The sequence below is a fragment of the Diceros bicornis genome, chromosome 10, assembly GCF_020826845.1.
Source record: "Diceros bicornis minor isolate mBicDic1 chromosome 10, mDicBic1.mat.cur, whole genome shotgun sequence".
Classification (NCBI taxonomy): Eukaryota; Metazoa; Chordata; class Mammalia; order Perissodactyla; family Rhinocerotidae; genus Diceros; species Diceros bicornis.
In genome coordinates, this window is record NC_080749.1 from 47215507 (window position 1) to 47243453 (window position 27947).

General features: G+C 35.9%; 1 protein-coding gene and 1 long non-coding RNA gene across 12 annotated transcripts in view; one reads left to right on the plus strand and one right to left on the minus strand.

The window, feature by feature from the left end:
• Nucleotides 1-1480: 1480 nt before the first annotated feature.
• LOC131410786 (uncharacterized) lies at nt 1481-26084 on the plus strand. Its single transcript, XR_009221416.1, has 3 exons — nt 1481-1681; nt 17439-17618; nt 25808-26084. It is a non-coding gene; the product is annotated as an uncharacterized LOC131410786 (long non-coding RNA).
• LOC131410785 (sodium channel protein type 3 subunit alpha) overlaps nt 16412-27947 on the minus strand; it is an 80879-nt gene continuing 69343 nt past the window's right edge. For 9 of the 11 annotated variants that reach the window (XM_058549146.1, XM_058549143.1, XM_058549140.1 and 6 more), the window contains exons 20-26: nt 25186-25308; nt 22879-23151; nt 21929-21982; nt 20946-21083; nt 19811-19915; nt 18187-18457; nt 16412-17664 (exon numbers count right to left, since the gene is read on the minus strand). In XM_058549146.1, coding sequence (XP_058405129.1) covers nt 16469-17664; nt 18187-18457; nt 19811-19915; nt 20946-21083; nt 21929-21982; nt 22879-23151; nt 25186-25308 — 2160 coding nt within the window. In that variant the 3' untranslated portion in view covers nt 16412-16468. The remainder of the gene's footprint in view (nt 17665-18186; nt 18458-19810; nt 19916-20945; nt 21084-21928; nt 21983-22878; nt 23152-25185; nt 25309-27947) is intronic. The other 2 variants (XM_058549144.1, XM_058549145.1) reach the window with 1 other exon arrangement.

Here is a 27947-nt window from a genome sequence, read left to right on the forward strand (position 1 = left end):
TTTATTTCTGTACACATTACTGATATTTAATGAAAGATTCCAGTAACTAAACTGGCATATAACTTTCTTAAGGAACTTATATATTCTTGTTAGAATATTATTTGTGCTTATTATTAATAACTATTGTTATTACATGGGAAGATTGAATTATATTGAAGTACTAATAGCTTTGCCTTTATTGAACCTTTAGAAGAAATAAATGGCTTTTCTAAAAACAGCTCTTTGATCTATTTAAATTTTAGCTCAGTAAATAGGTGATCAAAGAGTATCCTTATTGTCCCTAATATCATTGTGTTGGGGAGGTGTGTTGGGGGTGCGGGGGCGGGATTTGTATTCTTTTTCTTTTCTCTCTTTCAGTGTACTAGGTCATTGTCTGGTGTCCATGGCCAGCAGCGAAAGGGCTCACCACCGTGTTCCCAGGCTTGCTGCAACCAGCCCTGCTGTTTCTGCTCCGGAGGGCAGAGGAGGAGGCCTCTCCTGTCTCCATGACAACCATGTGTCCTCCGGGAAGCTGCTAGCAGCTAAAGACCTTTTGAGAGCTGGGGGAGGGGCAGTTTCTGAGGAAAATCTCACCTCATTTCCCCTCTTTCCAGTGCACTTTGCTTGATTGTGCCTCTCTTCTGTGTTTCTACATAGTGCTGTCACCAAAAAGCGACACATCCAAAACCTTATTGCATAAACAAAAAAGCCACAAGACAAGGATTTTTTTGAGCATCTGGCACATAGTTTCACATTCTCCTTCCCCGTTTTGTGTTAACTTGAACTTAGTCTCTAGTTCTCCAATTCCCTGAAATGATTTAAATATTAATGATCATTGGAAAGCCAAACACTGGCTTAGCCTGGGAATATTGTTGCTATACATGATGAATGTTTGAAAGGAAACAATGTTTCTTTCTTTGCTTTTTGTTTAAACAGACTTACTAGTATAATTTAAAATTGTAGCCCCGCACAAAAAAACTGTTTTATCATTTGACAACATAGATGTGTGCCATATATACTATATAAACCTAAATTTGCTAAGTTAATGCATTAGGGGGTGAGCATTTGATTTACATTTGCCACAAATTCTCAGCAATATTTTACATATATACTTATTCCTTTAAAGAAGCTCTGTTCCCAGAAAATAAGTATATTTTTATTTTGCCTGTGACTATACCTGGTAATGATAGTGGGCTGGTACAGTGATCTTTCCTCTGTTCTCTATACTTCTTCTCGAGGCAATCTATACCAGTATTGTGGCTTCAACTAGCATCCTGAGTCAAATGAATCACAATTTGTATCAAAGTTGTCTTGCGCCCTCTTTAGCTTGGTGTGGTGGCTTTATGTGGAACGAATTCAGATAAACTGGAACTACGTTTCCCAGAATTCTCTTTCTAGTATGGCTTTGGTTTAGCATTGCGCACAGGGCGGAACTGCAGCAGCTGCCATATTGTTTTATGTTCTGAGGCTGGCCGGTGGCCCCAAGCAGTGTGCTGCAGTATGCCTGTTGCTGCTTCTCTGGGGGAGCAGCCGGGGCAGCACCTGGTCCTGCAACTCCTCTAGCTCCCGTCAGATCGTCTCCTTCACGTTCTCTGGGTCCTGGACCAGGCCGATGTGCAGCTCCGCGTTGCAGGAGGCCAGCTTCTCCGTCAAGTCACCCACCATCTTGATCTCTTTTTGGCTGCTCTGAATGCTGGGCCAGGTGCGTGTGCAGGAGAAACGTGACTAACTTGAAGGCAGAAATAAACAAATCCACAGTTATATAGGAGATTTTAACCTACTTTTCTCAGTGACTAATAGAATAAGCAGACACTCAGTAAATACAGAGATGATTAAACACTAAATATGTAGGTCACTGTACCTTACAATTGCAGAATAGACATTGTTTTCAAATAGATACGGAACACTTGCAGAAAAGGACTATATGCCATCTATAAAATGAGACTCAATAAGATTTTATTTTATTTTTCAAATTTTATTTTATTGTGGTAAGAACACTTAACATGAAATCTACCCTCTTAACACATTTTTAACTGGACAATACGTTGTTGTTGACTGTAAGTACAATGTCGTACAGCAGATGTCTAGAGTTTATTCATCTTGCTTAACTGAAATGTTACTGAACCAGGTTCCTTTTGCCCACTGCTTGATTATGCCAATCACCGAGATGAGGAGTTTGCAAAAAAAAAAGGATTTAATTATAAGGTGGCCAAGCGAGGAGGCAGGAGAATCAATCTCAGATCCGCCTCCCTGAAAATGGGGTTTGAGGGGTATTTATGGGATGACAGGACAGGGGTGGTCTGAAGTGTGAGAATAGATGATTAGAGGTAAGGAGAAGTGAGGTAATGATCTGCGCAAGCAAGCCTAGTCAAGCTTCATGCCTCTTCATAGGAGCATAATGGCGGCATTACCATGATCTGAGGGTGGAACTTTTAGCTCCTTGATGTCAAAAAGGTCACTTGTTGACCATTTGCACAGGCTCAGTTGATGGGTTGGTGGTCTCAACCTGCCTGAACTGGACAAGTTCCTGAAGAACTCAAGCCCCCTACCCATTACCATAGTGACCCAAGCCTTAGAGATGTTATCTATAGGGTGGTTTTTAGTAATGCATTATCTAACTACTTTTGCAAACAAACAACTGAGTATTGTTGAAGCAAGTTGGCCCCCTGGTTTCAGAAACTTTATCCCTGTTGATTAGTAACTCGCCATTTTCCCCTCCCTCAGCCCTGACAACCACCATTCCAATCCTTGAATCTATGAATTTGATTATTTTAGATACCTCGTGTAAGTAGAATTATGCAGTATTTGGCTTTCTGTGACTGGCTCATTCCACTTAGCATAATATTTATCCATGTTGTGTCGTATTGCAGAACTTCTTTCCTAAATAATATTCCGTTATATATACCACTTTTTTTTTTGAGGAAGATCAGCCCTGAGCTAACATCCATGCCAATCCTCCTCTTTTTTTGCTGAGAAAGACCAACCCTGAGCTAACATCTATTGCTAACCCTCCTCCTTTGTTTCCCTTTTTCTCCCCAAAGCCCCAGTAGATAGTTGTATGTCATAGTTGCACATCCTTCTAGTTGCTGTATGTGGGACGCCGCCTCAGCATGGCCAGACAAGCGGTGCATTGGTGCACGCCCGGGATCTGAACCCGGGCTGCCAGTAGCGCAGCGTGCACTTAACCGCTAAGCCACGGGGCTGGCCCCCCACCTTTTCTTTATCACTTCATCTGTTGATGGACATTTAGTTTGTTTCCACATCTTGACTATTTTGAATAGTGCTGCAATGAAAATGATAGTGTTAATATCTCTTTGAGATCCTGATTTCAATTCTTTTAGATAGATAACCAGAAGTGGGACTGATGGATCATATGGTAGTTCTATTTTTAACTTTTTGAGGAAACTTCATACTGTTTTTGCTAGCATCTACACCATTTTGCATTCCCACCAACATTGTGCAAGAATTCCAATTTCTCCACATGCTTGCCAACACTTGTTGTCTTCTTGGATGTGTAGATTAATGTTTTTCACCAAATTTGGGAAGTTTTCAGCCATTATTTCTTCAAATGTTTTTTCTTTCTTTAATTCTCTCTTCTCTCCTTTGGCACCGCCATTACACGTATGTTTGTGTGCTTAATGGTGTCTCACATTTCTCTGAGGCTGTTTATTTTTCTTCATTTTTTTCCTCCCTCTGTTCTTCACATTGCATAATCTCTATTGATCAATCCTCAACTATGCTGATTTTTTGTTCTGCCGTCTCAAATTCACTATTGAACTCCTGTAATGAACTTTTCACTGTAGTTATTGTGTTTTTCAACTCTAGAATTTCTTTCTTTTTTTTTTTTTTTTGTGAGGAAGATCAGCCCTGAGCTAACATCCATGCTAATCCTCCTCTTTTTTTTGCTGAGGAAGACCGGCTCTGAGCTAACATCTATTGCCAATCCTCCTTTTTTTTTTTCCCCAATGCCCCAGTAGATAGCTGTATGTCATAGTTGCACATCCTTCTAGTTGCTGTACGTGGCACGCGGCCTCAGCATGGCCGGAGAGGTGGTGCGGCGGTGCGCACCTGGGATCTGAACCCGGGCCGCCAGTGGTGGAGCGCGAGCACTTAACCGCTAAGCCACGGGGCCGGCCCCAACTCTAGAATTTCTGATCCCTCCTACCCTGCAAGGTTTTTGTTATTGCTTGCTTTTTTTTTTTTTTTTTTTTGCTTTTAATTTTTTTATGAATTTGGCTGAACTAATTTTGTAAAGTCTGTTTCCTCTATAGTGTGCAGCCTCTGATTTCTCTGCTCGGATTGTTTTCTCTTATTTTCTCTCTTAGCCTGGATGTCTTGGTGTTGCCCTTGGGTCAGCATTAGTCACTTATTGGTCAAAGGTTGTGTTTGAGCTCCCTTAACCAGTAAGATTTTTACCCTTTGCTGTTGGATATATGTGTGGCTTGGAGGTTGTTATCTCAGTTCAGGGACTTTGAGAATTTGGCTGCATGTTCAGCTAGGGACTAGTAACTTGGAATTTTCCTCTCTGATTGTTCCTGAGGGAGGAGAACCTTAGACATGCACACAGTCTTTCAGACTGCAGGGATGAATCTGAAATTATTTTTTATCCTGGCCTCCTAGGAGTCACCCGTCGGTCAGAATAGTTTATCCTTCAGTCAATGGTTAAAGGTTGTGTTTAAGCCCCTTATGCAAGTGAGCCTTCTGTCCTATATAGATGGGTTTGTGTGCAGTTCAGGGAATGCTTTCATAACTGCCCCATGTCTTGTTCTGATTTCTCCTGAGTAGGTGAAGCCTGGTGCATATACACAGCTTCTTAACCTATAGAATTTGCTGCGACCTCAGGAGGGCTCTTATCAGCTTTGTCTTTCCTTGATTCACTCTATTAAACTTCTGGGTGCTCTGTTGTTTTGCTTCTATCATGGAGCTACTAGTCTCCTCTTAATTACTGTCCACCAAGATTGGTCTTCTTTTCAGTAACACCCTTAGACATGGAGTTCTGCACTTTTTGTTCGAAATAAAGTCAGTCCCCTCAGGAACTGCTCTAGAGCTCTTTGTTCTTATGGCCTGCCTTCTCTGGACAGAAACCCCACGCCAGTACCTGGCATGAATTGGAGGCAGGGTCCTGCTTTTCTCATAATGACACCCCTCTTTAGAAGTGGGCACTCAATGGTGAGTGGCAACCCTTGATCTAGACTTGCCCCTCCTGTAGTCTAAACACTGCCCTATGAGTGAGCTGTGGTGGAGGCAGGTGGGGCCCCGGTATTCTTGATCTGCCACACCTGGGATAGCACTTCTACTCTGTGAATGGGTCTGGGTGGGGGAAAAGACACCCAGTCCTCTCAGCAGTGCCCGTCTGGAATAGAATTCCTGCAATATGTGGATGGGGTGGGAGATGAGGATGAAAAATGAAGGGGCAGAGGGATTCCTGCGTTCTTGGAGTGCCCAGGGTAAAGCTTCTGAATCATGGAACTGGGGATAGGGGAAGAGAGTGAGTTGTGGCTGAAATGCCACAGACTCTCACTGTTCTTACCGATATTTAGTCGATTTTCTTGAAGGAATCTTTCTCCATTTGCTGTGTGCCCTTTGGACAGTTTCCAGAGACCTTAAATAATTAATCTTAACAATTTTCACTACTTAAATAGTTGTTTTGCTGGTGAGAGAGTCCACTCAGTTTCGTACCCAGCCATTCTAGAAGAGTCATCTATGTTACATTTTTAATATATTGCTGGATTTGGTTTTCTTATATATATATATATATATATATATATATATATATATATATATAATTTTTTTTTTTTTTCATTTATGTTAAGAGTAAAATTGGCCAATTATTTTTCTTTCTGTTATTGGCCTTGTCTGCGTTTGGTGTCAAAATTTAGTATAGCTTCTAGGATGGGTTTGGGAATGTTTCTTCTTTTTTTAATCTGTGGAAGAGTTTGTATATGAATATCTTTTCATTGAAATTTGATACCATATGTATCTAGTCTCTCTTTGTATGGCGTGTGTGTGTGTGCATGTGTGTGTGATTTTAACCATTGATTAAGTTTCTTAAAGGTTATAAGTTTTTCAAAAATTTTTATTATTTTACTTCAGTGTTGGCGTGCTATTTTTCTCAGAATATATTGATTTTCATTTGTCTATTTTTCAAAACTTTTAAAATACAGCAGTTTATTGCACTTTATTATTATTTTAATCTCAGCAATACCTGTAATTTTGTTCCTTTTTTATTCCTTATTGTTTACTTTTTTTGATCAATCTTGCCAGAGATTTAAAATATATTAATTTTATTGCAAAGAACCAATATTTGTCTTTGTTCATTCTATTACTTATTATTTTTGTATTTCATTAAGTTTTCTTTCTGTCTATCCATCTATCCATCTATCTATCTATCTATCTATCTATCTATCTATCTATCTAATCTTCTTGCTTCTAGTTTCCTTGGAAGTATTCTTACATTTTTAAATTATCCCTCAGCTCACTAAATTAGCCATTTTTATTTTCCACTAAAAAATTTCTGACTATAAATTTACCTCTAAGTACTACTTTAGCTTCATCTCACAATTGCTATGGTATAGTATTTTTATATCATCAAACTCTATTTTCTAGCTTTCATTTTATTTCTTTTTTAGCCTGGAGTTATAAAGAAGTGTATTTTCAGATTTGTTAATTTCTGTTGATCTTTCTTCAAGTTTATTGACATTTTCTTCTATCATTTCTAATATGCTAGATTAGATTTTGATGTCGGATATTGTATTTTTCAATTCTCAAATTTTCTTTTGGTTCCTTTTATGGTTTCCATTTTTCTTCTGATATTTCCTATCTGTTTGTTTATTATGAACATATATTTCTTTTACAATCCTTGAATATAATTAAATCAGTGGTTTGGAATTCTTGCCTGTTAAATCCAACACTTGTGCTTCCATTGTTTGCCTTTAACTTTGAGTATTGTGAAAGATATCTTGCAGATTCTCTGGCTTCTCTTCTGTTCATCTGAAGAATATTGGCTGAGCTCAACTCTAGACTATCTTCTCTGCAGAGGACAGCAAATGAAAACTCTGGATCTTTAAGCCTTAGCATAGCTGCTTTAAATCTGCCCCACACATGCAAAGTTCAGGGGTCAGCCAGAGAACTTAGATTAAATGCTGAATTTGGGGCTTCCCTTCTTTGTTTCTGTCACTCTTCAGCTGTTGTGGTTGTTTCAAACTCTTTCCTCTGATTTCTGAACAAGTAAGACTGCAGATTTCTGTCTGATTTTCAGCTCAGTGCTGACTGGGTCCTGACCTCAGACAAAACCCATAACAAACAGGAAACTCATCTAGTGCCATTTTCTTTTCCAATTTTCTGGCTTTTTGGGGTCACTGTCTAGTACGTAAAGATAATTGTATTTTGTTCAGGATTTATAGTTGTTATTTATCAGAGCATTGGTCTGATATTAGCTACCTTACCATCTCCAGGAGAGGAAATAAGAAGTGCATTTTTTTGTGTGTGTGAGGAAAATTAACCCTGAGCTAACATCCATTGCCAATCCTCCTTTTTTTTTTTCTTGCTGAGGAAGATTGGCCCTGGGATAACATCCATGCCCATCTTCCTCTACTTTATATGGGATGCCACCACAGCATGGCTTGACAAGCGGTGCGTTGGTTGGTGCCCGGGATCCGAACCTTCGAACCCTGGGCCACTGAAGCGGAGCACACAAACTTTTAGCTGCTATGCCATCGGGCTGGCCCCAAGAAATGCATTTTTAAGCCTTCAAATGTGTTCCAAAAAGTTAGCTCTGTGTGAAACCAATTCTTTGAAATTTTTTGATACTTGCTTTCTGGTCTCTTATTTAATGCATTTTAATAAATGTGATGTGCATCTGAAAGAAATTGAGACTTTTTCAAATGTTGTTGCAGAGTTCTTTAGTTGTCTAATAAGTGAAGATAATTGTAATCAAAGATTACATATCCTTTTAGGTCTTTCTGTCCACTTGAGCTATCAGTTGTTCAGGGAATTATGTTAAAATCTTTCACTGTGTGATAGATTTGTCTACTTCTCCTTGTGATTGAATAAATTTTTGAGTTACATATTTTAAAGAGAAGTTCAATAGGTGCATACGGTTTAAAATTGCTATGTCTTAGAGTTTTAAACTTATTTTGTCTATAATAATGTAAATATGTAAGTATTCATTCTGTTAGTATTTGTCTGACAATTTTTTAATCCTGTTACTTTTAACCTTTCTGTATTTTTGTTTTAAGTTTATTTTAAATAGCTAGATTGTAAAAATCAACCTGCTATTCTTTGCTTTTTAACTGGACAGTTCAATGTATTTACTGGTAATTGCTGACGTATTACTGACATATTTTTATAGATATCACCAATGCCATGGTGTTTCACTGTATTCTGTGATGGAGTTTTTCTCTGGAGTGTACCATTTTTCTAGAATACACTGCGTTCTTCCTCTGGAGTTGTGTAACACCATCATCCTGGATATCAAGCAGTATGATGCAGTGATTAAGAGATCTGGAGCCAAATTTCTTGGATTTATATCCCTGTTGTGGTTCTTCCTAGCAATGCATCCTTGGGCAAGTTAAGAATATTACTTGTGTCTCAGTTTCTTCATAGCTCTTATCTTCCTAGGGATAATGTGAGGATTACCATGCAAAGTATTTGAAAAATGATTAGATTAGAATGTAGTAAGCATGCATTACATGCTGACTATTGTTAATTTCTTCCAGGTTATTTTGTACAAATATGTTATTTTTTCCTATTTTTCTCTTCCTTTGTGTGCTTTTGAATTTATTAAATATCCAGTTATTCCATTCTCCTCCTATACTAGTTTTAACATTTTTTATTCCATTTCTTGTGTTTCCACAGATATCCTTGAAATTTTAGTAAACATTTTCAGCAAAGTTTAAAGTTAATATTTTTGCTATCCTTTTGAACAATGCAGAGACCTTAGAATTCTTGAACCCTATCAACATCCCTCCCAGCTTACATGAAAATATTTTACTCTTTTAGCTCTATCTTTTAGTTTTAACAACACAAGTAAGAATTATTATTGCTTTTTGCCATCAGTCCTTGTTTGCATTATCATGTTAATCACAGGTTTACAGTTTTGTTTTTTGGTCTCAACATCCCTTTCTGCATCTTAAAACTTTCTGATGAAATAATTTTTCTTCTTGAAGTATATCTTTCAGACATTTCTTTTGTGCGAATATATTGGTAATAAACTGTCTCCCTTTTTTGTTCATCTGGAAATGTTTTCATTTCTCCTTTATTCTTAAAGATAGTTTTTCTGAATATAAAATACCCAGACCCAGTTTAACAGACATTTTCTTACAACATTTTTGTTATTGCTGTTATAGTCTAATTGTTCTGTTTAGTTTGTCTTTCTTTTCTGTTTACTTTTAACATTTTCCCTTGGGCTTCATTGTTCTGAAATTTTATTAAGATGTGCCAGGGTATGGTTGTCTTTTGTTTATCTTGATTAGGATTTTTTGTCATTCCTGAATGTTAGAATTTGTGTCCATTATCAACAATGGAAAATTCTGTCATTATGTGATCATATATTTGATCCCCTCATATTTTAATTCTCCTTTTGAATTTCAATTATGTTACACCTTCTCACACTTGCTTAAATTCTCTTAAAGTGTTTTGTGTATTTCATATTTTTGCCTTTGCTGTTTTGCTTGTAAGTTTTTCAGATTCTAATTCACTATTTCTCTCTTCAGTTTCTTATAACCTGCTATTTAAGTCTTCTATTTTGTTTTAATTTCAGATATTATATTCTCTATTTCTAGAAATGGCATGATATTGTCTTTCAAGGATGTTTCATAATTTTTTATCTCTCACTCATTGTTCTGTTTATTTTGGGGTAGTGTAAGTTCTCCAACTATGTTCTTTTAGGTCAAAATTGTCTTGGCCTTACTCAGTCCTTTGTTTTTCAATATAAATTTCAGAATCAGGTTGTCAATTCCTATAAAACAAAAAGCCTGCTTGGATTTGAGATTTTTGTTGGAATTGCAATGAAAATACATTATATATATATATATACATATATATATGCACACATTCATTTACATCACATACATTCATATGGAGAGAAAAATGGGCTATTTAAGTGGTGAAAATTGGTGAAAAATGGGCATTCTGGTTTTCAAATAATGTAGCAAAAATACATACATCTCAGTTTGTATATGACTTCTTAATAATATTGAATTTTATCATCCATGGTATCTCTCTTTGATTTAGATCTGCCTTAATATCCTTTAGTATTGTTTTATTCATAAATTTATTTAATAAATCATTATTAATATTTTAATCCCTCTTTTGTTTTTTTTAACACTATTAAACATACTTGTGTCTTATATCTGAGGGCTGTGGCTATGTTCTCCCTCTCTCACTCTGCAGCTTTGTTTTCTCTTTGTTTGTTTTGTTATATCTCTCATTGTGAGTTCATTTTGCTTGGACTTGATTTGTGGGAAATCTTTGAGGCTTGGCTGAGGTGTGGTCTTGAAAAGATTTCTGTTAGTTTCTACCAGGATCCTAGAACCACTAGCAACTTGTTTCTACTTTAAATTGAATTTTTGGCTTGTGGTATTTTGTACTAAGCGGATAGTATAAATTTGGCCCATAAATTCAGGCCTATGACTATGAATCTTGAGAGACTTTTTTCCGCAAACCTAGAAGTAAGACAAGACAGAAAAGTTTCCTTGCCAAGTTTCCATTCTATCTGCTTTTGCGAGGTTGATTTTAAAAAATGCCTTCTTTAAGTGTGTTACTTTTTGTGGGTCTTGAATTTATTTAGGATCTCTAACCCCTATTGAATCCAAATTTTTGTCTTCTGTTTCCTGTATGCAGGCAATTAAAACCGAGCTGTAGGTCACTGGGATCAATAGAAGCCCACAGAATAGTCTCTGACTTCAGTGCTTTGCTTACCTCTCACTATCAGCTGCAGGGAATTTCCCTTGCTTTCTTGCAAAGCCAACCATGTATTAAAATGGTCTTTTAAAAATATTTTATTCTCTGTTTTTAGCTATTTTATGATAGGAAGCTTTTTGGATAGTTGTCCCATTATATGCTGGAAATGTACATTCATAGCAAAATCCTAAAGTAATCAGTACATTACCAGTGTACCCATGAATTATTAAAGTGAAGAATATGTACTTAATTAAGGTAGTGAAATAAAACCTGACTGTGTTTTATCCATGTAACATATTTCTAATTGAGGACAACTGAGTAAAACTATTCTTTCACTGAAAGAATTAATGAAATGAAGTTTTTTGTTTTGGTAGTTTCTGTTACGTAATAGACATTACTTGTAAACCACAGTTACAAGCTATGCAGTATTTCCAAGATATTTGTATGTTGTTCAACTGATTGTAACGGTGGATTATCTGAATTTAGATGCTAATAAGTTTGAGAGTTATCCTCATTAAGAACTGGAAAAAATTTACTGGTATTGTTGTTTGGAAAAAATTTACTGGTACTGTTGTTTGGCGCTTAAATATTTTTGTATGTTCACACGAGAATCAATTCTACTAGCGATATATCTGAAAACTGATACTCACATACTCTGCTAGTCATTGCTGATGAAAGAAAGAAGGGTGGAAATTAATAAGATGCATCCCGTACCTTGAATGTACTACAATCTATTAGAAGAGAAATGCAAAGGAAGTAATACAGCACAGTATTAACACACCATCTTAGATGCACATTAGGAAGTCTGAGGAGAAAAGCTTTATGCTATTTGGGGAGATCTGAGGAAACTTCCTAAAAGATGATGACATTAGATCCAGTTCTTGAAAGATGGGCAACAATTTGCCAGAGGAAAAAAGAGAGGGAAGGACGTTTCAGGTAAAGACTGTAGCACGTGCCAAGACAGGAAAGATGTCAAAAAATTGTGTAATTGGAGATTATGTGATTCCGTGGGGAGGAGCCATGAGTTATGGAGTCACGGCAAATGACAGATGATAGCAGTGGGATATGTGAGGGCAGATTATGCAGGGGTTTTACTCTATAATAAGGAAGGGAAATTTGTTCTCTGAGCAATGGGGTGCTGTCAGGTTTAGAAGGTTTCAAATGTGTACTTCAGTATGTCACCTGGCAGAATTACGGAGGACAGAGAGAGTCTCTACAGAAGAGGAGAGGAGAAATACTGCTGACAAAAGGACACATAGGTGTCAGTAACAACAAAAATTTGGAGGCATCAAGTCATTAATTCCTTTCTCTGTGAAAATAATAAAATGTTTTAGATGTTGTTGTAAGAAAATGATGTGCATCTTTTATTCTTTTGCAATAAAAATAGTATTCTAGGGAATACAAGACTTAAGCCCAACTCGTTGAAGTTTTGTGGCAAATGTTAATGACAAAAAGTAAGTACACTTGTGGTTCCAGACAATTTCACAAATGACTAATGGTTTCTTTGTTTTAATCTCTTCTGTTATATATCAGGTGTTGTTTTTTAGAAATCTGTAACATCATAACAAAGAAATAATAGCCATCCTTTTGATTTTTTAAGGCATCCTTCAATCCTTTATACCTTTATGCTATAAAATCTTTGAGGGCAAGAAGATTTTTTTCTTAATGTGGCTAAAGTCAAGGCCAAATGCTGTGTTTCTGTCTATTGAAAATTGTCTGAGTAATGTTTTAAAAGGTATATTGACAATATACATTTTTCTTATTAAGTATTACCCGTATAGAGGAAATTACGCATTTTGACTAGGCAATTTGATTTTAACATAAAATTTTAGAATTCAAGTCCTACTAGAGACAACATCCCGATTCAGTAGAGGAGGAATCTGAGGGCCAGAATTTGATTTGCCTGAATTACCTTGCTGATTTGATACCCGAACTGAAAATAAAAGACAAGTGTTAGAACTCTCGGTCCAGTTCTGTTTTCCATTTTCCATTTCCACAAAAATGGTCAGCAAGAACTTTCTTTATGATTGTTACTGAGTAGTTTGAAATGCATAAGAATGATTTTCATGTTATTTTATGGTATCCTGGTTATTTGAAAATTAGTGAAACATATAAATTTATATGTCCATTATCTTTTTGCTACATTATTTGAAAACCAGAATGCCCATTTTTCTCTCCATATGAATGATTTTTCTTTACTGAAGGGCAGCCGTTTAGTATCACTTATTGGTGAACTTAAGTTTCTTTAATTTCATAGTATTGTTATTTCTATGTCCAACTTGATTAATTCTACCACTTTTTAGAATAGAATTCTATCATTAAGTTTAATAATAGAAGTATTTTTCTTGTGGAAGTAGTTATTTCAAAAATTTATCAAATTACATTAGTAGCTCTATAGTCTGTACGTTATTTTCAGAATATCCTTTACCTAGGTATGTTTTTTAAAGTATTGTTTTTGGCAATGGAAGATCTTCTGACTATTTTAGAAGATTATCATTCAAATATAATGCTTATCAATTAATAAATTGCTTGGCTAATGATTCTATAATAAAATGCATGAAAAGGCTGAGGATTTTGCAGAGTAATACTTGACGTCTCTGCGGTGTTGTTGAGATCTGAAAATTGACTTGAGCAGAAAGAAGCCAATGAATTCCAGTGAGGTCACCTTATATTGTTTATGTTGGGAAACTATGAAATGCATATTTAGACCCAATTCATCTTCAAAAAACTATGCATTACAACTGGAGTTTTCCACTGAGAGTAAATGTTTGGTTTTGACCTGACATAAATCCAAGAGACCCTGAAAAAAATGTTAATATAAATTCTTGGGGCCGGCCCGGTGGCGCAAGCGGTTAAGGGCGTGCACTCCGCTGCGGCAGCCCGGGGTTCACTGGTTCGGATCCAGGGCATGCACAGACGCACCACTTGTCAAGCCGTGCTGTGGCGGCGTCCCATATAAAGTAGAGGAAGATGGCATGGATGTTAGCCCAGGGCCAGTCTTCTTTAGCAAAAAGAGGAGGATTGGCAGATGTTAGCTCAGGGCCGATCTTCCTCACACACACACAAAAAAATGTTAATATAAATTCTCAATCACTGCATCATTAATACTTTATGTGTAAATAAGAGTTCATAAAATGCATTTAAGTAACAAAGTATGTAACATTTATTAACTACCAAGAAATTTGGAGATGGCATTAATTACATTGAGAGGAGTTGAGATTAAAATGTTTACAGCCAAGGGAATTAATTGAAATTGACAACCATTGTAGATGGCTACTATTATTGTTATTGTACCTGCAGGTTGGAATATGTGGACTTGATCCTTTGCACACACAAAAGTTCACAAAATCTGTTAGTAGCCTTTATTCTCTAGTACTGTTGGTATATCGTGTTATAAAATCCATGTGAACTTTTATGTATACAAATGTCAGACCAAGCACAGGTTTCATTAATTATATATATTTTAAACTTCCAACAATGAAAAAAAACCAGAAGCCAAGAAATTAAATGCAATAAAAAATGAAATGTTTATTCTTTTGGCTCAATAATGACGTAGCTCACCATTCTTTTTTGTAATAACAATTCCCTGCATGCAGTTCATCAATACACTACAAGTAGATAGTTTTGTAAAAGGAATTAACATTAAACTTTTGGTTTGTGCAAAAAATAAGAATTTATATCATGTTAGGTAATTGCACAACTTTGCCACTTTGTTCATGGCTGAAAAGGACAAAGCCCATGTTTTATCTCTGATAGCTTTAGTGCAGCAGGAATTAAAAAAATAAGACTAGTCTGCATAAGCAAATACTACAAAAGTTGAGTTAAAAAAAAATCTTCCATGAATAAAGGGTTATATAGAGGCAACCATAGTTGGTAGAAAAGGATGTAGGTTTGAATTTTTGACCAATGTATCTCCTGTTGGAATGGTAGAAAATGTGTTATAACAAAGAAATCCACAAAACCCATTGTCTAACTTTTATTTTAGGAAATTATCCATTGAAAAGTCTTATGGATTCAAAAGTTTGGAGTTGTGATTAAAAATAAAAAGCAAAAGCATAAAGTAAAATAAATTGCCATGTCATCAACCTGAAAATAATTTTCTTATGTACAAAATGCAACAAATAAAATTGATTATGTTTTTACATTATTTATATTTAAACAAGTTTTGGACATATTTTCAGCAAAATATGGAGTATATGTTTTGACGATAGGCAGTACGTAGCGTGTTTCCTTGAAATCTAGAAAGACACCATATGACACTCAAGTTGAATTAAAAATGCAAAAGTAAAGGTGCTTTTAAATAACTACAAGCTATTCTGCTTGACATACTAGACAGAGCTGGTTGAATTCACTCTACTACCAACATATGACTTCTTCTAACCAAGACATGTGAAGAATGGATTGAGTAAAATAGAGCAGCATAGGCAATAGTAACATGCATTAGCAATAGTCTTCAAACTATTTATGTTTAATGAAAGGTACAAGATACATCCCTGTTGGAAGCTCGCAAAAGACACATACACTGTGGTACATATTTGATTTAATAGAAGTTGTTTATCAGGCCATATATATATGTACATATATATGTATATTTGTATGTATATGTATATATATATATGTTTGCCCAAACACGCACCACAGGATAAAATAACTATTTACATAACAGAGGGTGTTTAATTGACATAAAATGTTAGCTTTGCTGAGAGCAGAAGATGGCAAAGCAATACTGCAGCAGAAAGTGGAACAACTATTCTAAAGTGATATTTTAGATATACTTTTCTAGAACAGATTTATTAGATTACTTTTTTTGGAAAGCATTTAACCAAAATTAAATATAGTCCTCTGGAACTTAGAATAAAATTTGCACTTGCTGAAACAGAATACTTTGCATAAAAATAATCCTTTAAAAATTAGAGGAGACTTTACAGGCACATAACTGTTCAGATATAAACAAACATAACAGACTAAAACACTTTGAAAATTAAAGCAGTCTAGAAAATGGAAGTACCTGAAATTGTTGACATTAGAATTTTTTTTCTGGTTTTGAGCAAGAATTTCATGTCTTGGGCAAAACACATTTGTCTGATTATTTGAGAGACTTGTAGAGTAGGAACACAGGGCTCTTATATACTTTTTTCTCAACTTAAGCCTCATTTACAAAAATAGTGACATAGTATTATGAATAAATTATGAATTAGGGACCAGGGAAATCCACTAGAACAAATTTTGTAAAAATATGGCAGATATGGAAGTTAAAAATAGAGTGGATGCAAGTACTGTACTAAAGGTGTTTGGTGTAGTTACAACGATCACTTTGCACAACTATCCCTACTGTTTAGGTAACCATTGAGTTTCTCCTCAGCAGTGTCAGCTGGTAATGAAAACAGCAACCTCTTGTCAGTGTTGATACCCTGACTCACAGGGTTGTAGTGACGGAGAGGTCACTGTCTTGTTATAGGCACTGACCATGAGTATTTGTTAAAACAGTCAGTTTGGCATAGACCTCCTCTGGGAGTCCAGTTGACACACAGACTTTACCTTCGTAGGCTGTAAACAATTGATCACAAAGATAATTCTTTGTTTCTTTTTACTTTTGATTTTCCCTGACCTCTTTCCCTTTGCTTTCTTTTTCTGGTTTGTCTTTCTCAAACTTTTCTTTGTCTGGTTTTGTTACACTATCATAGGAAGGAGGAGAGGTGGTAGAGGAACTTCCGTCTGTTTTTTCTGGGGTGGAGTTCCCATTTAATTTGTCAATAATCATGTCTTCTTTTATAGGTAAGTCAATCCTCCCTTTGATTTCCTCTTTCTTATATTTATTTAATACTTTTTTTAACCTTTGCCTTAAAAGATAACATCTGAAATTACGCTGAATGATAGCAGCAGACACCTCCTCTTGTTTGCGTTTCAAAGTGGTTGTAATGGGCTCATAGGAGACTTTGGAGGGGTTCGATGCCATGAATCGATCTTCCATCTGTATTCGAAGGGCATCCATCTCTCCACTTTCACCCAAAACACGCTTTGTAAAGGCAAATAAGATGTCAAGGCAGTGGATCCGGTCCCCACTGACCATGGGCAGATCCATGGCAATGAGCTGGACTTTGTTTGGTTTTGCTATGAGAAGAGGAGGATCCAGGGCAGCTGCAAAATCAGAGAGTTTGGAGAACTCTATAAACTGGGTGGCATCAGGATCAAACTTCTCCCAAACCTCGTAGAACATCTCAAAGTCATCCTCACTTAGGGGCTCTGCACTTTCTTCAGTAGCAACACTGAAGTTCTCCAGGATGACAGCGATGTACATGTTCACCACAACCAGAAATGATATGATGATGTAACTGACAAAAAAGAAAATCCCAACAGATGGGTTCCCACAGTCTCCCTTAACTGAGCTTCCAGGGTGAATTGTGTCAGGGTCACAATCAGGTGGTGCACTGTTGAGAATAGGTGCTAGCAATCCGTCCCAGCCAGCAGAGGTGGTAATTTGGAACAGGCAGATCATGCTGTTGCCAAAGGTTTCAAAATTGAACATGTCATCAATTCCAGCTTCCTTTTTAACATAGGCAAAGTTGGACATTCCAAAGATGGCGTAGATGAACATGACCAGGAAGAGCAGGAGGCCGATGTTAAACAACGCAGGAAGGGACATCATCAGAGCAAAGAGCAGCGTGCGGATCCCCTTAGCCCCTTTGATCAGACGTAGGATTCGGCCAATCCTGGCAAGACGGATCACTCGGAACAGGGTAGGGGACACAAAATATTTCTCTATCAGCTCAGCCAGAAACATACCTATGGAAAAATACAGAAAACAGCTAAACAGTGAATATTTTTTGCTTATATGAATACTTTATCTTTGCAAGGTCTATGAAAACAACAAATTTGTTATGAGTATAAACCTTTACTAAATATTTGAATCTACTCCCTGATATTAGCAATTAAAGATTACAGAGTTTTATTTAATGATTCTGTAATGTCATAAACCAATATGGATTTTTGCAAAATCCAACAAACTAAATAATCTCACATAGTGGTATGACAATTTAAGATTATATATACCCAATTATTATGAATAGTTATCATCACATATGAAATGTGCCAATTACAAACAAAGATTATTTCTGAAATCTCCAAATACATTGCTTTCTGTTTTCGAATACCGACATTCTTCAGTTAGAGGAAAATGAATAAGAATGTTAAACTTTAGATATACACACATTATGATTCTCAGATCTAATTTTCATGTTACACAGCTGTCAGACCTTAGGGAACTTTTCCTACAACTGCACTTTTCTGTGATTAAACCATTCTTACCTACTATGGAGAGAATCACCACCACAAAATCAAAGATGTTCCAGCCTATGGTGAAGTAGTAGTATCTGAGGGAGATAAGCTTCAGTACAAATTCTCCAGTGAACAGGATAATGAACACAAGGTTGATCCGGGACAAAACTAGAGTCATATATTTGCTCTGGTCATCAGTTTCCACCATCATGGTGACCATGTTAAGGCAGATGAGGATCATGATGCTGATATCAAAGACTTGTCTGGTTACAAAATCAAAGACCATTCCTTGGAATTTGTTCTAGAAAGACAGAGAGGAGAAAGGACGTTAATATGCGTATTTCATAAATAATATCTAGTAAAATTGCAGATGAAGTCCTTCTACATATGGCCATGAGATTTGCACTCTTTTCACATTATCCCAACCAATTCTGTGTGCTCCTTTTCTCTTCATGTTAAAGAGAAAGAAATGAAAAAAGTCATATGACAAGAACGAAACCTAATTGGTTTATTTAGGTCCCATGGGAAGATAAAACTGAAGAAGACATAAATTGGTGGCAACTGGCTGATAATATGCATGGACTTTGCTTGATTTTAATAACTATGATAATTTTTACAAAAAATAATGACAACTAATAATGAAGATGTACAAAGTAGGTTAATACAGACAGACTTTTAGATGGATGAATTCCCCAATTCATTTATCAACACTTTAGGAATTTTGATTTATATCTTATTTCCATCTCTCCCTCCCTCAAAATATGTGAGTCGTTTTCTATTTAATTCTACCTCTTCTAACTACACTATTTAAAAGACCTTCAGTAAAACAAGTTTATGCCCTTTTGCATATCCTGCTTTACCTCCTCCCTCCCACCCGCTACCCAACTTCAGCTACTCTTAAAAATGTGGTAAAGTGAAGTCATTTATAGGATTCATGAGACCTTGTCAAGTCCCAGTTCTGGGAATTACAGGCTTTGTAACTTTGGGTATGATTATTTACCTTCTTTTGGCCTCAGTTTCCATATGCCTTACCCATGTAAGAGGATTGATGATTTGGAGTACAGCTCGGTGAACATAATCTACCATTATTATGTCTTTCCATTATAATGATGCTCTACAGAGTATGCATTTTGAATAAGCCTTTTTCTTTTTTGTGTATTTGGTGAAACAAACTATTTTGATGACACCTTTTTCCTTTCTAAAAAGGTTAAGAATATTTTCTAGTCATAAGAATGGCGAGAACAAACAGCATAGAGGGAGGCCGTGGGGGTGGGATGGGAAGTCTGGAAAACTCCGTCTCTTTAAAAGGACAAGAGGGTACCATTTAGCAAGATCAGAGGAGCAGGCACCAGGTGCATTGTTGGCAGCAGCAGGTGGCAGCAGGAGCACGATGTTGCTTTGGAGGCAGTTATTGGGAATCCTGAGTTGGAGGTTTTCAACTGACAAACCGTAAAGAACATTGTCTCTTTTTTAAGAATTTAGTAATTCTCATTGAGCGTAGCAGTGGTGAATTGTGTTACACAATACGAACCTTACAATTAGGCCGTATTATATCTTGGTGATATCACCCAATATGTTCTGATCCAGAGCACTGCCCAATTTCATTATATGGAAATAGGACTTTGGAATGTTAAAGAAGATAAGGAATTCTTACTGCTGGTCGAGGTATGGGTTTCTGAGGTTTCTTGGACCCAAGTTTCTTCATTGCGTTGTAATATTTTTTCTGTTCCTCTGTCATAAAGATGTCTTGACCTCCAAAGTAAAGACATAGGATAAAACTGGTTACAACCCCAACATATGTTACGACAGCACTTGTACAAAAATATTTGAGGCTTTCCTTTAATCCTTTCTTAATTTTTAAATGGATATTATCCTGCTTCATATAGATTTATTCTGCTTTTCCCATTTATGTGAAATTCTGAGTACTTTAATATCATGTAAAACCCATAATCACATAAAACTCTGCTTAGCGCAGGATCCTAATTTGATTATATTATGTTTAGAAGGAGGCTCAGGGGTCTCAAATATATTTTCGTGAAAGAAAAGATGTTTTCTTAATCCATTTCATTGTTGACAGTTTTACTTCCTTATTCAACAATTTTTGAGCACCTCCTGTGTGCTAGACAATGTACTTGGTATCAGAATTACATAGATATATAAGACAGTGTCTATAGGCACACACATACAGAAATGCACTGCAGAGATAACAATAGACTCCAAGTCTCAGCAATGGCCTTTGTATAGAAGAGTACCCTTAAACTAGACCTTAAAGGATGATTAACGGTTTTCTAGGTAAAGCATTCCAGGAAGAGAAAATATCCTATGTAAAGTCATGGAGGTATGAGAGCATGGTTTTTTCAGAAAAGAGCAGAAGATCCATGTAGCTGTGTGTGTGGCAAGTGATGGTGTTGATGGTGGGTGGGTGGTGACTGAGGAGTAGGGAAGTAGATATAAAAAATGTGGTGTGAGAGAAGATGAAGCTGGAAAACCGAGTGGAGATAATTCCTGAACGGCTCTGTAAACAAGGATGAAACATTGGAGGCCCACTGGATGTTTTGAAGCAATGGTCACATTTTTGGGTCAGAAGGACACTAGAGCAGATCTGCAGAGGATGAACCTGGAGAGGAGCCACCGACTAGAGGCTGGAATCCTCTGAGCTGAACTGACCACAGCGAATGGAAAATATAAAAATGATCTAAGTGTGTCACGACTACGAGTTTCCTGGTTATTTGGATGTATAACAGACAGAACCTCAGAATGGAGAAAGGTGAGAGGTGAGGAATACTTATCTTCTTTTTCTGTTGGTTGAAGTTATCTATGATGACACCAATGAATAGATTCAGAGTGAAGAATGACCCAAAGATGATAAAGATGACAAAGTATAAATACATATACAGATTTTCTTCATATACAGGCTGAAGTTTAACCTAAATAATATTGAAAATATTAAATAATATTTAAAAACAGAATAAATACTTAAAAACAAATGAACAATTTTGTGAGTGTTATTAGTTAATATAGAGCTATTTCTGCCTTGCCCTGAGATATTGTTCTGCAAAAACAATTCTTTTTTTCAAATTACTATCATCTAGTATAATGAAAGTTTGCCATTTTTATGATCATTCTTGAATCTGTTTTCCCATTGTGGTTTACCTGTACATATTCTTTAGAGTAAATAACAGCGGTATAAACAAGAAAAACATTTTGAACTTATTAGTCTTATTATAAATTTTTTTGCAATATTTTCAATTTGGGTTTGGAAATGCTGGCTCTTGGAGATATGGCTTTAATAATAGAACATCAACTTCTAAGAGGAAAATTCAGCATGAACAGATATGTTCTGAGGAATGATTTTTATTTCTATTTTCAAAATTGAGTTTCTCTAAAACTTGCTTGCTTTTATCGTGGTATTTTTGGAAGCTGCTTCACAGACTCTGGTTTATCATACTCTCCAGGGATCGGGAGAGACAAGTCACTTGCCCACTGAGCAATTTTCCCAGTCTTAAGAGTCTCATTTACTGGACCAATCTGATGTCTTCTGATCCATGCAGTTGAATATCCTTTCATATTAGATACATATTTTATAATAGGCATATATTAACCAAAGTATCATTTATATCAAAGTGTATTGGCTTAAAAAGATCATTTCTATGTGCAATTATAAATGTTCTGATTGCATCTAATATAAAATTCTGAGCCTTTCAGTTAAATTATCACAAATGTTCAATGTGGAAAATCTAGTAGCTATAAATAGTAGTTGAATGATACTTACATCTCGTGAATCAACAGCTGCATACATAATATCCATCCAGCCTTTAAACGTGGCCTGTAAACAACATATATTTGAATTCTGCATAAAAACCTAATCCGAGAATATGCATTTTACCACATGAAAATCTGATAGTGTTATTTACAAATAACTTTTTGTACCCTATTATGAAATTAGAAAATTTCAAAATTCCATAAAGAGACTGAAATGAATTGAAAGAAGAAATGAAACTGAAATAGAGCTAAATTTTATTTAGAGTCTGGGACTTGTTTTCTTTGTTTCTCTTGGAAGGTATTCTATTTTTTTCTATAGTAAGATTTAACTAGATTCTTGATTCATGAAACTCATCTCAGTCTCAAATCCCTTTCATACCAAAAGGTGAGCTCTATGATTCAAACCCATGGTGTGTTTAAACACAACTCCATCGTTTTCATTAACTAATTATTGATTAGTTAATATACTGTCAATTAAGTCAAAATTATTAAATATCACCCATTTTGAAATCCACTCCATAAAATTTGTGTTTCCACACATAGTAGAACTGTACTCCTTAGATGTTGGTACCATTACTTATCTGGCTAATAATCATACATTTAATTCATCACTACAATATATACATTGTTATTTTAATACATAAAATTGCTCCCTTGGCAACGATTGCTACAAAAAACTGAAAATGGTAAAACAGTGCAATAGCACTCAATGATATATCAAGAAAAAACAGGAAGCAGAAATATAAAATCACTTAAAACATACTAAAAACTGAACACTGCGGAAAATACATTATAAAATAACTGCAAAACATCTTAACAGTCAAGTCAAGATAATAGTATAGGTGTTATCATCAACTACTTTTGTACTGTCAGATATTAATCATTCAAAGAACATCAGAGAAATGATCTTACTTGAAACATTTTGAAAACGTATTCAAAACTCATACAGTAGCCACTTACCACTTGAAGCAATGCGAGATAGCCAGCGCCAACATTATCAAAGTTTACTTTCACATTTTTCCACCGAGCTTGCTTGCCAAGAGCCTGACAATCGCTAAAATTGTTGACTTCTTTAGCTTCAAACATGTTACCTGTTGTTGTGTTAACACAGTGGTAGAACTTGCCAGCAAACAAATTCACACCCATTATGCTAAAGATCAGCCAGAAGATGAGACAAACCAACAACACGTTCATGATAGAGGGAATTGCTCCAACAAGAGCGTTCACAACCACCTAGAAGAGGAAATAAGGATAAGGTAGCTTACAGATCGTTAAACTGGATACCATTCTTTTCATTTATTCAATTCTAAAATGGGTGTGAAAAGAGATAAATAAAAATCTAGGTGGACTGGTTGTTTCTTCTGATATTTTCTAGGACATATTTGATAAGGGAAAACAAAGAGTGACACAACTGAAGAGCTAAAGGATTTAAGGAAAGCAAAATGTGCCAAAGCATGAAAAGAAATAAACAAAAACCTGATATAGTAAGATGGAGTCAGAAAATGTAAGCTAGGGAAGAAAGAAAAAAAAAGATGCATTAAATACCAACTGAACAAATTCATGATTTAGCAATACATTTTAATTTTCAAGAGTATTAATGAATGATTGATCATTTGAAAACATGGTTAAACAAACCCTTTACAAATAAAGTATTAATAATGCCTTAAACCTGTATCCTCAGATGAAGTTAACTTTTTATGACTGCGAAGAACAGGATTACAAATTTACAAGGTCCTTTTATTCCCTATTGGTAAAACTCAATTAAAAAAACTATGTTAAATTAGGAAATGAGATGGAATTTATCTCTGGACGTGGAAATACTGAATATGTCCCCATTATTTTATTCCAGATCTCTTAAATGTTCACTTTGGGGCACATGTTACTTCACCAACCCAGGCTGACCTTTTTTATGAAGGAGAAATTCAGTCACCTTTCCTCTAATTAAATGCAGAAGAGATTAAGATGTATTTTGAAATCTCTAGAGAGACCAACAGTATCTTTTTTAATCTAATTTAATCTGGTTCATATTGAACTATTTTGTTAAGCATTTATATTAAATGAAACTATTGTTTTATTTAAAAATATTGTAAACATTATTTTAGAAATCAATAGCAAAGAATTTTAAATTGATATCAAACCTGAAATCCAAAATAGTAAAAATTTCATATGCTACTTGAATTTTCTTTTAGAAATGGTCAGTAATGTCAGTAATAGTAAAAGATTGGTGTGAAAAGAACTTGAAATTGTATAATAATTTTTATGAATTTTACCTTATCTTGTGACTTTCTTTATCAAGTAGCAATGAAATAAAATTACAATGTAAAACCAAGTATTTCTTTGCTTATGATGCTTCTGAAAAGTCTGGAGGGTGGTTTCATTCTCCCTGTTGAGTGAATCTCGAAGTCAAGGCTGAAGCGTTTTTATTGCCCAAACAAACCACCTCCTGACGTAAAAGCCTTATAGCCTAGAAGAAATTCAATATCCATGTGCATTTGCAAGCTGGATTAAACAAAGCTGGCCTTTGTGCTAAATAGTATTTTGAGGGGTGTGGCAAGGGGGTGTGTATCCATATAAGTGTGTACTTTATGTTTAGACGCATAAAATACACACTTAGGAAGAGAGCTGGAGAGGAAAATATAAGGGCTATGGAAAAAGTGAACCTTATTCAGAATGCTCACTTAAAAGGGAGTCTATAAAACAAACCCAGAGGTTGCCTGCAATGCTTAGTTAATTATCCTCACCTCCTACTTTGGTTGCTTACCAAATATAGATTTTGTCAGAGGCTACAATTTAGTGCTGTTTTCTTGTACAACTGTTTTTATTACTGATATTAATTGAAAAAGTAAAGCACACAAAAACTATTTCAACTTTCATTCATTGTCAGTATTTTCTGAGGAATCAAACTACCTGTAGAGAGGAAGAAAAACCCCTCCTAGGATAAATGTTAGTAGTAGATAGTCACTTTAAAGTGTATAAGCAATGAAAAGAAATAAATGGCAGCACATGGTTTTTGGATGTTGTGGAAACATCCTTGAACTATCATCAGACGATCTGGATTCTAATCCTAGTTCTGCCACAATTTCTGAGGGCCTGTTTAAATAAACCTCAGTTTCAAGATACTAGACTTAGTGATCTCTAAGATTCCTGCTCTGTAATTCTATAATTTTATGAAATAAATATCAGAAGAGTATGGCACTCGTCTGTATCTAAATCATCACCTACGTTTAATTTTGACATAAATCATCAGAGAACTTTTATTCTTCTTACCCTCATGCCTTCAAACCGGGATAAAGCTCTTAGAGGTCTTAAAGCTCTTAGTGTCCGTAGGGATTTGATGGCACCAAGTTCTGAGTAACCAAGAGCATTGGCTACCAAGCTAACCAAAGAAACCTGCAAAAGGAAAAAATATTAATCAATCCACCAAGAAATAAACTGTTGACTAAAGGCATAGGATATGGTGTCTGTTCTTTAGTGCCAACCAAATAAAACTTTGGACATGGCTTGGCAGCACATAGTGGGATCATCTCACATTGCCAGCCTCATCTCATACTGTTGTTTTTCCTACCAGTGAAGCTGGAGTCCTTGCCAATTTTTAATGAACATTTGTAAGCGCCTCCAGGTAGATCTTTCAGCCCATGAAGCCCTTTTCAACCTGTGCATATGCCACTGATGGTTCAGGATTTGGTTCAAAAGCCATCTTTCATTTCATTAGAAATCATGCTTCTCTCTTGAATTTATGTAGTATCTTGGTTATGTGTACTGGAGACATTTACCATGTAATAGAGTCAATTGGCTAAATATCTTCTGTCCCTTTCTGGGTCACATAAGCTTTTTATGGATTGGGATGAAACATTCTTCTCTCTCTCTTTTTTCTTTTTTTATGAGGAAGATCGTCCCTCAGCTAACATCTGTGCCCATCTTCCTCTATTTTTTATGTGGGATGCCACCACAGCGTGGCTTGATGAACGGTGCATGGGTCCGTGCATGAGATCCGAACCTCCAAACCCTGGACGAAGCAGAGCACGTGAACTTAACCACTACGCCACCGGGCCGGCCCAAAACATTCTTCTCTTACTGTGCCTAATACTGTCTGGTTGAGTATGCTTTAGTCAATATGTTTTGGATAAATAAATAAGGGGAAAATTTTACCTGGAAAAATATTTTATCAGACCATGTTGTGATTTCATAGTAATAAAGAAATTTTTATCCAAACTATCGGACTTATGATTTATAATACAGTACCTCTCATTTAGAGTGATAATACATCTTTCTGATATTTACATATATGCTAAATTTTACGTAAACATATGAAAGATTAAAGACGACGTCCTTTTTAGGGAGAAAGACACTTTATTTGCTTTGATTTTCTTTCAATATAATAATATTTATTGAAACTCTACTATATGTTAGTTCTGTTCTAAGTGACTTACATGTATAAATCTTAAAAAGTAGGTACCATTACTATTGCCTTTTCTCTGGTGAGGAAGTCGAGTCCACTCCCCCACTTCCAAAAAAAAAAAAAGATGCACAGTTCATAACAGGTGGAGTTGGAGCTTGAACCCGAGTGATCTGACTTCAAAATCATATCCTAATATTTTGCATTCATTATCAAAAATTCATTCCCCATCTGAAGCACAAAACGCAGAAAATGATTTGAGTGACTATCTTCTCAGTTCTGGCAAGCCTACAGTGCTTTCCTTGATGCTTAGGAGAGTTTGTTCATTACACCCACTGGGTGGCTTAAGGGCTTTAGGGCTTAATTTCTTGTGAAAAGGGCTGTTGAAAATGGATCAAAATGAATCCTCCCAACAGTCTTGTGAGGTGGGATGAAAACAATGATCTGCCCAAGAACACATGGTATAAAGGGTGACACCAAAACCAGAGCCTAGGCTTTAAAGGCAAATGGAGCCACTGTCCCCTCATTGTTTAATTTAGCATACATCTCACAGAATTGGACAGAAAAATAAATGACTTAAATTGAAACTTGACTCTTGTCAAGGTTAATTTATTGAGCTATTCATTTCTGTCTAGTGTTCGCTGCGACAGAAGGCTGGAGAGATGGGAAAGGTTATTAGAGAATGTGCGAGCTTCTGTGTTCTGGGCTCCTTTGCCTCAGGAGGCATTAACAGCTTCTTTATGTTTCTGGAGCTGCTTTCTGAAGAAAGATTTCCTTCATCCTCCCAACCAGTCCTTTACTTGAGATATGGGCATTTAAAGGGAAGTGGATGCAAATTTCTCAAGACCCTGAAGTAAGGAAGCTAATGCTTTGAAAGTAAAAGAAAGGTAACGGCCACAGCCAGAGGGTACTGGAAGGATAGGAAGTTGTGGGTTTAAGCGAGGGAGGCACCCCTTGCATATAACCACCCCGCGCTTGGGTGGCTCTGTGTGTTGCTAAGGAAGCTGGGCATTATTAGTGAACTGCCCTTCTTTTAATGGACCTCATGTCATTTTGTGTAGGGCAAAACCCATTTTATTGAGTTAACTAATATGAAAACTTAATGTGCTTTAAAGATGACTTTGAAATAAATAATTTTAAAGATTATGCAATATACTTAAAGTTTAAAGATAATGTTCTACATTGGTAGGGTGCTGTACAATTCATAATGATATTTTTCACTCATTGTCTCTGTCCCAGAGTGGTCAAATGACTAATCCAAGAATAGGTAGCAAGGGTCAAGCACATAACTGGAATTTAGGTCTTCTTTTTTCTAGTCCAGTATATTCTGCTTCAGCAAATTTGTACCCAGCCTTTTAGTACACAGTGTTTTAATCTTCATCTCTTTTGTGCTAAACACAAAAGGCACTCTTGCTAATATGTGCAAAGTTTAACAGACACACTTTGCCAAAAACTGAATTTTTAGTACAAATTTACGTGACTCTAGGTACCTGACTACACAGCAAATATAGGAACCGTCTGTGCTAGAGGTTTAGATGGTTCGGTTGCCACCCACACCTTTCCACATTCCTATTGCAGCTAAGACCAAGAAGGAAAGGAATAATGCAGGAGGAAATTGATGATTCTGAAGAAG